Source organism: Zootoca vivipara, chromosome 7, assembly GCF_963506605.1.
Source record: "Zootoca vivipara chromosome 7, rZooViv1.1, whole genome shotgun sequence".
NCBI classification, from domain to species: domain Eukaryota; kingdom Metazoa; phylum Chordata; class Lepidosauria; order Squamata; family Lacertidae; genus Zootoca; species Zootoca vivipara.
The window spans coordinates 57,823,089-57,839,520 of record NC_083282.1 but is presented as its reverse complement, the minus strand read 5'-3'; the positions used below and the strand labels follow the sequence as shown (position 1 = coordinate 57,839,520).

Genomic DNA, 16,432 nt, shown 5'->3' with positions numbered 1-16,432 from the left:
CCAGAGTCAGAAAAGGGGGACCTTATTTAGGTCATTTTGCCTCTCAATATCAATTATTCTCTGTTTAACTATATTCCTAGCTGTATTATAGCCGCAGGAAATGAGATAAGTTGGTTGGAGGCCTATGTTTAACAACTTATTTTCAATGGCTCTGCTCCAAGAAGATTGGTACTTTTCTTTCAGTATCAGTGGGGCCAGGCCCTGAGGGTTAAGATGTAATTTCAGCCATAGATTACAGGCTTGTATCCAGATTCTGGCCTCCACACGTATCATTCCTGTTTCTAACCACAGAGCAGCATTTGACAAGCAAGGAGGTGTCTGGAGACCCGCTCTGATGAACTTAATCTGGACTGTCTCTAGTAGGGTTAGATTAGGGGGAGGGGCACAGAGTTGAGCCCCATAGAGTAGTTGAGCCTGTGCCGTCGCCTCATAAAGCTTTAGTGCCGCCAGTATATAGTGAACGCCTGTTGTTCTTAAAAAGCTTAGTATTACAGTAGAGGTCTTATGAGCTTCGGTTACTACATGGGTTATATGGGCTTTCCTTAGCCCTTTATCATGGAAAACTATTCCTGAGTACTTAAAACTACAGTGGTGCCTCGACTTACGAATTTAATCCGTTCCAAAAGCATCTTCATAGGTCGAAAAGCGCCACTGGAAACGTGATTTCCCATAGGAATGCATTGGAAACGGAAAAATTTGTAAGTCAAAGCAACCCCATCTAAAAATTCGTAAGTCGAAAAACCCTATCTAAAACCGCCACGGTTTCCGTTCAGATGTCAAGAAATTCGTAAGCATGCGGTCATTTGCCCCATTTGTAAGTCAAAAAATTTGGTTGTCGAGTCGTTCGTAAGTTGAGGTACCACTGTATGCACTTGTTCAATTCTTCGACCATTTATACTCCATGTTCGAATTTTGGGATGTTTAGCAAAGGACATTACTTTAGTCTTTTGGTAGTTGATAATAAGATGGTTCTCTTGACAATAATCAGCCAGGGAACGAAGCACCTGTCGTAACCCAACAGGAGTCCTAGATAGAATCAGGGCATCATCTGCATGTGATAATATGGATATTTTCCTTTCTGCCAGTTGGGGTGGATGGAAATCTAATTCAGATAATTTAGATATAACATCATTAATGAAGTAATTGAATAATAGAGGGGCTAATACACATCTCTGCTTGACTCCCCGCTTGGTGGGCACTGGACTCATGAGATGGCCCTGTTGTGAGCAACGCACCATGAGAATATAACAATCGTATAAGCTGGAATAGGCGAGGATCAACTGATGAAACTTTCAACTTTTCCCTGAGCTTAGTTTGCGAAATGGAATCAAAGGCAGTTTTTATATCTATAAAAGCTGTGAACTGGGAAGAGGATTTATTGGTTGTATATTTCTCAATTAGATGTAGTAGGACTAAGCAGTGGTCCGTGGTCGTTCTTCCTTTTCGAAATCCTGCCTGTTCGTCAGCAATTTGGGACTCCGCCTCAAGCCATTCAAGAACTTTATCTTTAAGATGAAAAGTGTACAATTTACTCGCAGTATTAAGTAAGCTTATTGGCCTATAATTTCCTGGGTCCAACTTACTCCCTTTTTTATAAATGGGAATAATAATGGCCGTCCCCCAGTCCTTTGGAATATGTCCTGTGCTATCAATATACGTAAATAATGATGCTAGTACCGGGCACCACCATTCTTTGTTCACCTTACACAACTCTAAAGGAATTAGATCCTCACCCGGCGCTTTTCCTACTCGAGATCTGGACAACAGAGAATCAATCTCATGTGTGGTAACTGGATTCTGTGAGCTGAGAGGATTAAATAGCTCAGCGTTCACCCTGCAATCAGATACCTGAAGAAGTGTGCATGCACATGAAAGCTCATACCTATGAGAACTTAGTTTGTCTCTAAGGTGCTACTGGAAGAATTTATTTTTATTCCAGGGAATTCTGTAATGGTTTGTGTCTTGTGTAAAAGAGTTCTTACACTACCCCTGCGATGCAGGACAAGAGGAGGTGCGAGCTGAGAGGGTTAAGTAGCTCAGTGTTTGCCCTGCAATCACAGGCCTATGACGTCAACATCCAGGAATGCTGTGTACTGTTGCATTCTCTGTGTAATGTGAGACGTCCTTATTATTTCTGTACTGTGTGTGTAGCTCTCCAGCTGGGAGTGAGCAAAACCCTCGGCTGCGGAGTTTTCTTAAATAAACATCTGCGTTTTAATGAGAAAGGAGTCACCAACAGTTATTTGCAGACACGGAGGCTGAAGCATTCTGGCTGCTGATCAAACTCTGCTGATTTGAACTGGAAAGAAAGTTTTTTTAGACTTTGGCAGCAGAAATGCACATGGAGCGTACCAGGCGAAATGGCACAGCTGGATGTTGCTAGTGAGAAGATAGGGTTTTTTTACCTTATGCTTCAGCATGCTGTGCCGCATCTTTTTCAAGACACGCCATAGATTCCATTCTGGTAAGTCTTTCAAAGTCGACACATCTGGGGTCTCGACAGAATCAGAATCTTCATACATTTGCCTGAAGTGCAATTCCCATCTCTCAGGGGTAATATATATTTCTGAATTTGGACGTCTACTCTCACTATAAGATATAACATGCCAAAATAATGTCGGATTTTTAAGCTTAGCCGCTTTAATAAGGCGTTCCCATAAATCTGCAGTTGCTTTCTTCTTTTTCTGTTTTAGAATATTTTTATAGCGTTGATTGAATTTGGCTACTTGCGTTAGATTTATGTGTGGTGATACCCAGCCATTATTTTTAAAATTTGAATATGCCGACATGAGGGCTTCTTTGGCCTTAATACAATCTTTATCAAACCATGGTCGGGATATAGGGGCGGCTGCTCTTACTGTGGATTGGGGATTGTGGCCCAAGTAGGGTGAAAATTCTTGGACCAGAATCTTGTAGGTCCTTACTGGATTTTGTTCCTGATCTGAAGACATGAGTTGCTGTCTCAACTTGGTAAAGGTTTTTTTGGCTAGGACTTGCTTCAACTGGAGGATTATATTTAAGTTTCCTGTTAATTATGCTGCTTTGAATGTATCCTTATGTTTTTCAGTAATGTTTTATTCTGTGTTTGTGTGTGTGTGTGTGTGTGCGAAACCCCATCAATTTTTAATTGATTTTTAATTATTTTCTCCCTTTGTTTTTAATTGTTTTTATTTTTATCTGCAAGCCACCTTGTCCCTCCCCAGGGTAAAAGGCATGGTATACATATATAATAATGAAATTTATACTGATAATAATAATAATAATAATAATAATAATAATAATAATAATAAATTTAGATTCTCCTCCTGAACTTAACTGATTGCATCTTCAGTTACAAAGTGCTGCCAATTTTACTAGTTTCTGAAAAAACAATTAAGAGCAAAAGTATATTGGAAATGTTATTGGTGGCCTTTAATGCTGTTTCCTTACCCTTGAACACACATATAAAGAATTCTTGCTCCAGTGGTGTATTCTGAATTAAATGAGAAAATACTTCCATCATTTATTGGTGTTGGAATCTCGCACGTTTTTCCTGGGGGAAAAAAAAGCATTCTGGAATTAAACATACAAAACCAGAAAAAGTAACAAACAATATTTTTGACAGGTCTGCCATTAATAAAAGGAGGACAGTTTTGACAAATTGCATGAAGAACATGAAGGAAAGCAAACTATATCTAAGATAATGGATAAAATAACGTAGTAACATTCAAGATCTCTTATGTCTACAGTTCACAATCCTAGCAAATATCCTTTTTAAAACCAAGCATTATTCTGAATATATTTGCCAGGATCATTAACTACACATAAAATAGTAGTAATAAATAATAATAATAATAATAATAATAATAATAATAATAATAATAATAATAATAATTTATTTTTATACCCCACCCATCTGACTGGGTTTCTCCAGCCACTCTGGGCAATTTCCAGCAAAATATTAAAATACAATAATCTAATAAACATTAAAAGCTTCCGTAAACAGGGCTGCCTTCAGATATCTTCTAAGTCTGGTAGTTGTTTTTCTCTTTGACATCTGATGGGAGGGCATTCCACAGGGCGGGTGCCACTACCGAGAAAGCCCTTTGCCTGGTTCCCTGCAACTTGGTTTCTTGCAACGAGGGAACCGCCAGAAGGCCCTCAGCGGTGGACCTCAGTGTCCAGGCAGAACAATGGGGGTGGAGACGCTCCTTCAGGTATTGTGGACCAAGGCCATTTCCGAGCACAATTCAGAGTGTTGGTGCTGACCTTTAAAGCCCTAAACGGCCTCAGTCCAGTATACCTGAAGAAGTGTCTCTACCCCCATTGTTCTGCCCGGACACTGTCAATGATCACCATGCGAGAGATCTTCAAAGTGCCATACTTTGTTATTTTACATTTTTCCTTCACATATTTTAACAAAACTGTTCAAACTGCCCCTTTGAACCATCAGCTGATTTTCAACTGTTGAAGTACACCATCTTAAAATCTTATGAAAACAGATCAGCAAATGCAATGAGTAAACAAACCAATCTCTTGCACATCTTGAATAAGAATGTTGTGTTTTTGGATGCCTTTCCAATGCAAGTGGGCATCACTCATATTTATTTAATCTTCCGCAGAAGATTAGTACAAATAAGAAAGTGCTAGTACTGCACTATCACCTGGGTAGAGGAGGTGCTGCATGTTGTGAAGAGGATGCTGTGTGAATTATCCTGCCACTGGGTTACAGCATAGTTGTAACAGATGCCACAAAATTACTTAGCATCAGGTATTTAAAAAACTTTGCATAAAATCTGGGATGTTTGCTTCTTTCACCTCTACAAGACTGCAACTTGCTATTCTTGACAAATTCAAAATCAATATATTTATTCTCTTGCCTGGCTGCCTCATCATGCAAAACTCAGCATAGATTAAGGTGGCTATGCAGTTAGATTTTTGTCAGAAATAGCACTTGCCTTCTTACTGCAAAAGCAGTTATTTGTATAGTCAGTGTGCTGTAGGGGTTGGAGTGTGGAGCTAGGATTAGGCGGGTCAAAGTCCATATCTCCTTTCAGACATGAAGCTCAATGGGCGACTTAAGGACAGCCACTGTCTCTCAACCTAACCTAAATCCACAGGATTCGTGGGATAAAATAGAAGGTGAAGAAAACAATGTCTTTAGAAAAATACATACCATATGATATCTGAGCTCTTTGAAGGAAGGGTTAAATGTAAATGTATCAAGTCAAACAGCTGCAGCATTTACATTCCCTAGTTAAAACATGTTTCAAACTGAGTCATATGGCTACTTTTTAATTTCCCTGTTCACCAAACCACTAATATGTTTTTGTGGCCAAAACAAAAAAACATTTCATCTTAATAATATCCAAGGACCTGCATGTTCTGGGGACTTTATCTTTTTAAAAACAAATTCTGGTTTGTCTTTGTTCATAAATATCTGCAAATCATTATAATAAATCAAAAGCAAAAGATGATGTACCTTTACAGAACTTTGCAAGCGGTGACCACTTCAGATTTCTACCACAGGTAATAGTATTCAAGATGCCAGGAACTTGTTCAAATCCTGCCTTACATACATAGTGTACTACCATCCCAACAGGAAACAATACTGATGTTCCAAACTCATCTTTTAGTTTAGCTCTAGTTTGCTTTGGTGGAAAGGGGCAGACTTCTGCAAACAAAAAGCAATATAACAACTTATGACACCATGTTAGAAACTAGAATGATGCAAACGTAAGAATGTTAGAAGATTCACCACTGTTAACAGACTGCCTGCATCCTGCCTGCTTTCCTGTTTTATCACAAAAAAAACAAGCTGACATAGCAATCTATGGAGTTTAATGAACTGAAAGATTAAGACCACAATCTGTGCATGTTTACCAGCCACGATAGTGGGGTCAGCATGGTGAAAACACCACTAAAAGCACCAGGTTGGTTGTTGGTGCATTTGTAGCACACCAGCCTCCTCCCACTCCTGGTTTTGTGCAGCAATGCTGGTCATGGAAGGTCAGGTAACTGCTGTCACTCTGCCAACTGGTGCTGATATTTACTCAGAATTAAAGTGTGTACAGGAATACAGCTTAAATGTGAAATTTTCTGCTTGAAACTGGGGAAATCTAGATGACAGAACTGGCATAAGGAAAGTATATTCCATTTATCTCAATTAAAAAAAAATAGGCTGCAGCTGTTGACCTGACTGCTGGGGGGGAAAAATAGAATGAGTGACAGGCCATAGGATACTGTAGCTCCAATACCTTCATCACTTAGCTCCCTTGCCATGCCATCCCTTCGAGCCCAAAGCCTTCATCTTCATCTTTTTTGTTTGTTTGTTTTTTGTTTTACTGCCTGAATATACTGCCTTTCTGTCAAGGAATCCAATGCTTTGGCCATTTCTGGAATTTGCCAAGAACAATAAACCCATGATCCAGACCACATTCAGCCACCCCTGCTTCATATTCAGTTCCTTCTGCTGGAGGCTTCCTGGCACACCTTTAAGAGGTCTAAAAGAAACTTATTCGACATTTGAACTGTGCTAACAAGGCCTACAAATGCAGAATAAAATGGCATTAGCAGAACATATCCTGCTGTTTGAGATGAAGTATGAAACTCCACATAACATGTCTGATCCAATTTTTGCTATGCTAGATCATCATAACAGAGGCTTTCCTAGATGTCTGGGGAAGGAAATGGTGAAGTCAACGCCTCCTGTTAACAGCTTGTTGTGATTTGTGATAGCCAAGCTGTAAATCTTGGCAGTCAAATTCACTCAATGAACAAGGGATTAATCTCAGGTGCTCTGAAAAAGCAGCTTTCCATGCGCGGACCAAGAAGCTTAAATTACGGCTGAGATGTTATCAGTCTGCCATTTGAGATTTACATCTGGATTGTGAGCTAACTGCTGGCTGAAGAAGAGATGATTACCAAAAGACTGAAAGCAAAACAAAATGCATGTTTTAATTATTTGCAACTTAGAAATTTTTAAATGGCTAAATGGTATCCCAATTGCTAGAAATCTTCCCAATAAGGAATCCTGTGAAGACCTTCAGGTGAAGACGGGAGACTGAAGCTCTTAAGGTAGAGCCACTGGAGATTTTAAGGTAGAGACTGAGCTGCTAATATGACTAAGACCATTCCGTATGGCAAATGCATTGTTGGACACCCCATTGACTGTTGGCATATTACAGCAATTAATGTTGGAGGAGTGGAATGAAGTCATGGATGGAGAGACTAAGAGACATCCTGAGCTGGCAGAGATAGAGTTGAAGAGAAAGGATTCTGCATATGATTTGGAGTGAATTTACAGGGGAAAGCTACCGACTCATGGAAAAAGAATGGAAGAAGATGAAATTGAAGTTCTTGTTCTTGTTTTAAAAAAGGTTGGAAACTCATAGCAAATACAACAGGAAAGTGATGGGTACCAACAGTACCTGTGCAGGGTCATGAGGCTTACTGGATTCTAGTAAACATTCTAAAACATCTTCCATGTGACAGCCCTTAAGATATTTGAAGATGTCTGTCATATCACTTTTCAGTCTCCTCTTTTCCATACTAAGCACAACTACTGGTAACTCCCTCAACCATTCCTCATAAGACTGTGTTTCCAGACCCTTGGTCATCTTGGTCGCCTTCAACTGCACATGTTCCAGCTTGAAATACCCTTCTTCAACTGTGGTGCCCATGACTGAACAAAGTTCTGCAGATGTGGTCTGACCAAGGCAGAATAGTGATACTATGACTTCCCTGATCTCGACACTATACTTCTGTTGCCAAGAACAGCATTAGCTTTTTTGCTGATGCATTGCACTGTTGGCTCATTAAGCCTATGGTCTATTAATACCCCTAGATTCTTTTCACATTGCTGACAAGCCAAGTATCCCTCATCTTATATTTGAGAATCTGGTTATTCCTGGCTAAGTGTAGAGCCTTACATATGTCTCCACTGAAACTCATTTTGTTAGTTTTGGCTCAGATCTCTAATCTGTTAAAGTATTATAGAATATAATCACAACCACAAAATAGAAGATGTTCAACTTTTCTTGAGTTTATAACATTACAGCAACTTTATATGAACAACAAAAATTACAACACACCACCACAGGGGTCTTCCAATGGTGTCCAGTTTCCATCAATGCAATGAATCATATTTGGTTTTGAAGGGAATCTGGCAAAACCTTTTTTGCATCCATATTCAGCATAACCAGGTATTTCATGGATGATCTCAGAAAAGGAAAACACTGGTAACTTCTCAATTTTACACCTTTTTCGGTCCCCTTTAAAACACAATAGTTAAAGATGTTAAGTCTTTTGAACTAAAAACATTGTTCACTATTTCACCATATTTGTTCTGATAGTTAATGTAATAAAACATAAGTAATAAAAATACCAGTAAGTATTTTTAAAAAAGCAAATTATTATAACTAAGATATGAAAGAACAATTGAAAATACACATGTGAAAGTGTTTTATACTATGTACTCTTTGAAATTTAAAACTGAGCCTTTCTGAATCTTCTCTTGTGCAAACTCATGATACTAGCAGTGAAATGATGCTCTCTTATAAATTCTTATACATTTCCAAGTTCAGAATTCTGGCCAGAATGCCCCTCTAGGGAAGGGGTAGGGAACCGTATTCAGCTTTCAAGGCCACATTCCCTTTTGAAAAACCTTTCAAGACCAAATGCTAATAGCAGGCAGGGCCAGAGACAAAACTGGGTGGAGTGACAAATACCAATAAAATCAGGTTTCTCCACCATTGCCCTTGTGCTATGAAATGTTCTTCCTCCTGCCATACGAGAAGCAACAACCATCAGGTGCTTCAAACATCTTTTAAAGATGTATTTTGCCCAGGCTTTCCCTTACACGGAAGACCAGAGGTTTTTGCCAAGGTAACTAAGGAGAAGATCTGCATTGTGGTAAATCGATGAAGAATATGACTTGACATCAAATTGTATATGGGGAGGGGCAGCAAAGAAAAGACAAAAAGGAGGATCAAATAAGTCACACAGGAAAACACAAACATAAATAACAGAAGGCAATGTTCAACCCATATATGCACGCTGGAAACTAGGTCTAATTACTAAATCCCCCCCTCATCAAAACAGATTTTTGTGCATTTCTCACACATTTATTTGGTTACAGTATTTAAAAACTGTATTACCTCCCAAAGCAGTCCAGGGTGGCAAGCATCTAATGCTACAACACTATTATTTGAAATTAAATTCAAGATTTCCCTCCCTCCCATCCTTCGGCTTTGTTTTTCCACTCTTATCCCGCAGTTTTTTTTACCTACTTATTCAAAGTCAGTTCGTAGGATTTATTTTAGTCCTGCAAGTGTCCTTAAACTTCTACAGTTTCTCTCCATGTATTCAACGGATTTACTCCATTCTTTTTGGAACCTTGTTTCCCCCTGGTATCGGATCCCGTGGGTCAACTTGGCTAATTCTGCATAGTCCATCATCTTCGTCCTCCACTCCTCAACTGTCAGCAAGTCCTGTAGTTTCCATTTTTGGGCCAATAAAGTTCTTGCCGCGGTTGTAGCATACATAAACAATCTCTTATCTTCTTTAGCAATTTCCCCTCCCATTATACCCAATAGAAAAGCTTCAGGTTTTTTGGGAAAGGTGTATCTGAACATCTTTTTCAATTCATTATATATCATTTCCCAGTATCTTTTCACCTTTTTGCATGATATGATAGAATTCACTATCTTTCTCTTGACATTTCCAGCACTTTTTACTACTTGTTTTATACATTTTTGCTAATTTAGCTGGTGTTAAATACCATCTCTACATCATTTTCATAACATTTTCTTTCAAGGCGGTACATGCAATGAATTTCAATGTTTCATTCCATAATTTCAACCATGCATCATATTCAATATTATACCAAAAATCTCTTGCCCATCTTATCATCACATATTTCGTCAACTCATCTTTTGTACACCATTCAAGCAACAAATTATACATCTTTGACAATAACTTTACTCTGCCTCCCAACAATTCTATTTGAAATTTGGACCTTTTTTTCAAATCCTAATTTCTTATTGTCAGAGAGACATGCACAAGCTGGCAAGACGGGACAGAAAGCAGCAAGGCAGGAAGGAGGTTCCAGGGCTCCAGCAGGATCCTGGAGCCTCAGGAGAGAGAGAAGAGGGGAAGGAGGTGCCAAGGCTCTAGCAGGATCCTGGAGCCGCTACTGCAGTTGGGATGCAGGGAAGCAGGGGCGGAGCCAGCTTCAACAGAGGGTGGAAAGGAGAACACTGTCAAACCATCTCATCCTCTGTCGTCCCCTTCTCTTCTCACTAGGTGGCCAAAGTATTGGAGCCTCAGCTTCACGATCTGTCCTTCCAGTGAGCACTCAGGGCGGATTTCCTTCAGGGTGGATAGGTTTGATCTTCTTGCAGTCCATGGGACTCTCAAGAGTCTCATCCAGCACCATAATTCAAAAGCATCAATTCTTCGGCGATCAGCCTTCTTTATGGTCCAGCTCTCACTTCCATACATCACTACTGGGAAAACCATAGCTTTAACTATACGGACCTTTGTAGGCAAGGTGATGTCTCTGCTTTTTAAGATGCTGTCTAGGTTTGTCATTGCTTTTCTCCCAAGAAGCAGGCGTCTTTTAATTTCGTGACTGCTGTCACCATCTGCAGTGATCAAGGAGACCAAGAAGGTAAAATCTCTCACTGCCTCCATTTCTTCCCCTTCTATATGCCAGGAGGTGATGGGACCAGTGGCCATGATCTTGGTTTTTTTTTATTATGTTGAGCTTCAGACCATATTTTGCGCTCTCCTCTTTCACCCTCATTAAAAGGTTCTTTAATTCCTCCTCACTTTCTGCCATCAAGGTTGTGTCATCTGCATATCTGAGATTGTTGATATTTCTTCCGGCAATCTTAATTCCAGCTTGGGATTCATCTAGTCCAGCCTTTCGCATAATGAATTCTGCATATAAGTTAAATAAGCAGGGAGACAATGTACAGCCTTGTCGTACTCCTTTCCCAATTTTGAACCAATCAGTTGTTCCATATCCAGTTCTAACTGTAGCTTCTTGTCCCACATAGAGATTTCTCAGGAGACAGATGAGGTCATCAGGCACTCCCATTTCTTTAAGAACTTGCCATAGTTTGTTGTGGTCGACACAGTCAAAGGCTTTTGCATAGTCAATGAAGCAGAAGTAGACGTTTTTCTGGAACTCTCTAGCTTTCTCCATAATCCAGCGCATGTTTGCTATTTGGTCTCTGGTTCCTCTGCCCCTTCGAAATCCAGCTTGCACTTCTGGGAGTTCTCGGTCCACATACTGCTTAAGCCTGCCTTGTAGAATTTTAAGCATAACCTTGCTAGCGTGTGAAATGAGCGCAATTGTGTGGTAGTTGGAGCATTCTTTGGCACTGCCTTTCTTTGGAATTGGGATGTAGATTGATCTTCTCCAATCCTCTGGCCATTGCTGAGTTTTCTAAACTCAGTCTATGCAGCACAAAGAGGTCTAAAGGTCAACCATTTTGATGTTGACACAGCCTATTTAAATTCACCATTGGAAGAAGAAATTTATATGCAACAACCTTTAGGGTTTAAAGAAGGAAAACCTAGACAAGTTTACCGGTTGCATAAGTCCATTTACGGCCTAAAACAATCCGCTAGAAATTGGAATATTTTTTCTAAATAATGTGCTTGAAAGCTTGGGATTTAAAGGTTGTGTGGCTGACAATTGTTTGTATGTAAGAGGTTCAAATAATAAAAAAGAACTAGTTTCGGTTTTTGTTGATGATATGATTTACGTAGCTGAAACTGAAGCTCAAATTCAAACTTTTGCAAAACAGCTACAAAAACCTAGGGAAAATACATGAGTACCTAGGAGTACAAATCACAAGAATTGAGGATGGAAGTTTTCTGTTAAATCAAACAAGTAAAATTCAGCTACTACTACAAAGATTTAACATGTCTGAGTATAAAAGTGTACGGACACCTATGGAAGTAGATTTTATAAAAAGTGCTCAATCTGAAAATGATGTAAAGTTTGAAAGTCCTGAGTTATATCAGTCTGCTATAGGAAGCTTATTATATTTATCCATGTGGAGTAGGCCGGATTTAGCATATGCAGTTGGTATACTCAGTAGATCAGTTTCTGAACCAAAGAAACATGATTGGGTTGGAGTAAAATGTATTTTCCGTTATTTAAAAGGAACCACATATTTTTGCCTAAAGCTATCATCTTCTGGAACTGAACAAATTAGTTGTTTTGTTGATAGTGACTGGGCAAACTTGACAAACTTGACCAAAAATCAGTATCAGGTCTGGTCATCAAATTCGGAGACTCCTTGATAGGATGGAAATCAAGGAAGCAAGGTCTAATAACTTTGTCTTCTACCGAAGCTGAGTTTTGTGCTCTTTCGGAATTATGTAGAGAGCTAGAATATTATATTAGTTTGGTTAATGATGTTCAAGGAACGTGTGAGTTACCCATTACGGTCTGGGAAGACTGTCAACCCTGTATATCTTTGGCCAATACCAGAAATTTTAAATCCAGAACAAAACACATGGATATACGTTTCCAAAATGTTTGCCAACAATCTAAGAGAAATCTGATACAGTTAAAGTACTGTCCCACAGAAGATAACGTAGCTGATGGTCAAACCAAGCCTCTAACTTTTCAGAAACATAGTGATTTGTGCAAGCACCTAAATCTGGGAAGATATGAGTAAGATGCAGATGTTCAGTATTTAGACAATAGACTGGGAGGGGGTGTTGGATTTTTTGAATATGATTTGAGACATCTCAGCACTGTATATAGCATGCACAATAAAACTCGGAAAATCCAGGCGATGTGTGGAGTGCTTACTCGGGAGTAGCCAACCCCAGCCATCCATGACACTTATCTTTTGTCAAAACATTATTCACCTGATATTGTAACCATCCAGTCAAAGCCTCCTTAATTTCTTCAAATGGTTTTAATTTCCAACCTCTATCTGACTTTATCAACATTTCTTCATAAGTGGCCCTCCTCCTCTCCATATTTAACTTTTTAACTGTCAGCACCTCTACTGGTAAGATCCACCAAGGCGTTTTGGTCTCTAACAGCATCTTATTTATTTCCCAAACTTCAAATAATGACCTTATCACATGATTTGAAAAACCTTTGTGTGTTTTAATCTTTTCATACCATAGATAGGCATGCCATCCAAATCTGTTGTCGTGACCTTCTAGGTCTAACAAATCCGTGTTTTCCAGTGTTATCCATTCTCTTATCCAACAGAGACAGGAAGCTTCATAATATAACCGTAAGTCTGGCATGGAGAATCCACCTCTTTCTTTCCTATCAGTCAATAACTTGAATCTTATTCTTGGCTTCTTCCCCTGCCAGACAAATCTTGATAAGTTTCTGCCATTCTTTGAATTGACCTGTCCCTTTTATTATAGGAATTGTTTGAAACAAGAATAACACCTTGGGCAACACATTCATCTTAATAGCAGCTATTCGTCCCATAAATGACAACTTCATTCTGTTCCATATCTCTAGATCTTTCTTTATCTCCTTCCACACTGGTTCATAATTGTCATTAAATAAATTAATATTCTTTGCTGTCATCCAAATCCCCAAATATTTTACTTTTTTAGCCACTTCAATGCCATATTTTTGTTGAATTTCCTCTTTTCCTTCTTTGCTTAAATTCTTAACCACCATTTTTGTTTTCCTTCTATTCAACTTAAACCCAGCCAACTGTTCAAATTTGTCAATTTCTTCCAATGCTTCTGCAACACTTTCGCTAGGGTTTTCCAAAGTTAAGACCAAATCATCTGCAAAGGCTTTTAACTTAAATTCTTTTGCACCCAACTTAATTCCTTTAATCTTTGGAGTTTCTCTCAGTCTATTCAGCAATACCTCCAGGACCGTAATGAACAATAATGGTGATAGTGATGCTTGCTTGGTTTACTTTTGCAGTTCTCAAAACTGAATTTGACTCAGCAGAGATCACATGCCTCTTCTTCACAGCAAAAATGTTATAACATGAACAGAGTTGAGAAAAAAGACCTTAATATTATTGTTCTACAAACCTATGAATACAGAATCAACCCCTTCAGTGCTAACTTTCAAGAAGTTCAGTGAATAGAATAGAAACAATAGTTTTCTGATTGTTTGGAGTGGACAGTATTTAAGTTTTTCATGTGTAGGCTGGGCTGACAGTCTAAGTTTCTTAATATATATATATATATTGTTTTTGTTTAGCCAAATTAGTTAACAAGCATGGATGTTTGTTTAAGCAAATATCATATGCTGTAATGTTATTGTTTCAGTTGAATAAATCTATTTAAATTGTTATTATTAAGGTAATGATTATTTTTCTCCTTCCTAAGTACAACAGAAAAGTTGTCCAAATATGAATGATTAACCTATTAAACTGGGGGTAAAAAAACTAATATGAAAAGTTATTCTAAAAATCTTCATCTACTTGCATATTAAAGTTATACCAGCAAGAATTAGTCTTTATGTAGAAAACTATGATTTAAATCAAGCCTTACTGACTAGTGATTTAAATCAGTTTGATTTAAATCAAATCCACCCTGCAACCAAGTGAACATAGAAACAAAAAAACCTAAATAAATACATTAAAACCAAGAGGGGTAAACATTTAAAACTTCCTGTCCACTTTTAAAGGGCCACAGATAGTTAAAAGCCAAGGATCTGGTTATAGAGGAATGCTACTGCCTGGTGCCAAAGGATATATAATGATAGCACGAGGTGAGCCTCCCTGGGGAGAGCATTCCACAAATGGAGAGCCACCACCTGGGCCTCTTGCAGAGGGGGCATATGAAGAAGGGCCTCAAGTTATGAATGCAGGGTCTGGTCCTTGAGGCACAGCAGCCCTGAGGCATTTAAGGCTTTATAGGTCAAAACCAATACTTTGAAACTAATTGGCCACCAGTACATTTGGGACAGCATTGGTGTTATATGCTCAAATCATCTTTCCCTGGTGAGCAAGCTGGCAGCTGATTCTGCACCAAATGAAGTTTCTGAACGGTCTTCAGAGGAAATCCCCATTTATAATGCAATGCAATAATCTAACCTAGAGGTTACCAGAACAGAGGTTAGGCTATCCCTGTTGAGATAGGGATACAGCTGGGCCACCAGCCAAAGCTGATGGAAGGCACTCCACACCACCGCCACCACCTGAGCCCCAAGCAACAGCAATGGATCCAGAAGTACCCCAAAGTTGTATACCTGCTCCTATCGGCGCTTCGCACACGCACAGAAGAGGTGCTTCATTTACGGACTGCTTGGGGAGTGACCGGCTCCCCGGAACCAATTGCGTCCATAAACCAAGGTACCACTGTACTAAAACCTTGAATCGGGCTTGGTAACTCACTGGGAGCCAGTGTGGCGTTTCAAGACACTTGGGCACATTGGGTTGCACCACTTACCAGAATAGCAAGTGCATTCTGCAGTAGCTGTGGCCATCTTTTACACTAGCTGCAGCCCCACAAGAGTTCATTAAAGTACATTGGTACCTCGGGTTACAAACGCTTCAGGTTACAAACTCCGCTAACTCAGAAATACTACCTCAGGTTAAGAACTTTGCTTCTGGATGAGAACAGAAATCGTGTTCTGGCAGCGCGGCAGCAACAGCAGGAGGCCCCATTAGCTAAAGTGGTGCTTCAGGTTAAGAACAGTTTCAAGTTAAGAACGGACCTCCGGAACGAATTAAGTTCTTAACTAGAGGTACCACTGTGATCTAAACAGGAGGTCACTAGAGAATTGAAAAATTAAGATTAGCCTATTCTGGTCCAGTATATAGTGCTGTACACATTTTTCCTCCAATAAAAAAGTGATGCAGTACACATTTTTTCCTCCAACAGAGATGCAGGAGCATCAATGTGTGAAGCAAATCCAACATGACAAGATCAACACCAAAGCAGAGTGTGTATGACAGTTTTACATGTTTATGCAGAGGACATACTCTGTTCAATGGAACAGAGCTCTGCAAAAACTTGCAGCCTCGGAGAATGAATAGAACTTACATATGTATATAGGGTTATACTGAAGAACCAGAAGCAGGTTATAACCACATTACAAACATTAACCATTTTGAAATTGGATTAACTTCTCACTGATAAGTATAGCCGAAATTAGTCTTTGTGAAAAGACTTATCTTCTCTTCACATACTGTATATCCCTGCGTATAAGGCTACTTTTTAACCCAGGAAAACCTTCTCAAAAGTCAGGGGTCGGGTACTATACTGATCTAAAAAAGCACATCACACAAGGGGAAAGGACCAGGAAAGGACGAGGAAAATCAAAATCAAAACTTGGGGAGAGATCTTCCTATAATCTTTTTAAAATTAGTTTTTATTAAAGATTTTATAGTGAAAGAAAGAAAGTACAGTGTGTCTCCACGCACTTTCAATTCATAGAATCTTTTTCACAATTCATTTACCTTCGGTATGAGACACTGTTGTC

General features: G+C 39.1%; 1 protein-coding gene across 1 annotated transcript in view; it reads right to left on the bottom strand.

The window, feature by feature from the left end:
• The window catches only part of LOC118088522 (membrane cofactor protein-like), a 28,454-nt gene that overhangs the window by 10,839 nt on the left and 1,183 nt on the right, over positions 1-16,432 (bottom strand). Inside the window, exons 2-4 of the mRNA XM_060277138.1 lie at positions 8,073-8,252; positions 5,462-5,653; positions 3,430-3,532 (exon numbers count right to left, since the gene is read on the bottom strand). Of these exons, the coding sequence (XP_060133121.1) occupies positions 3,430-3,532; positions 5,462-5,653; positions 8,073-8,252 (475 nt within the window). The remainder of the gene's footprint in view (positions 1-3,429; positions 3,533-5,461; positions 5,654-8,072; positions 8,253-16,432) is intronic.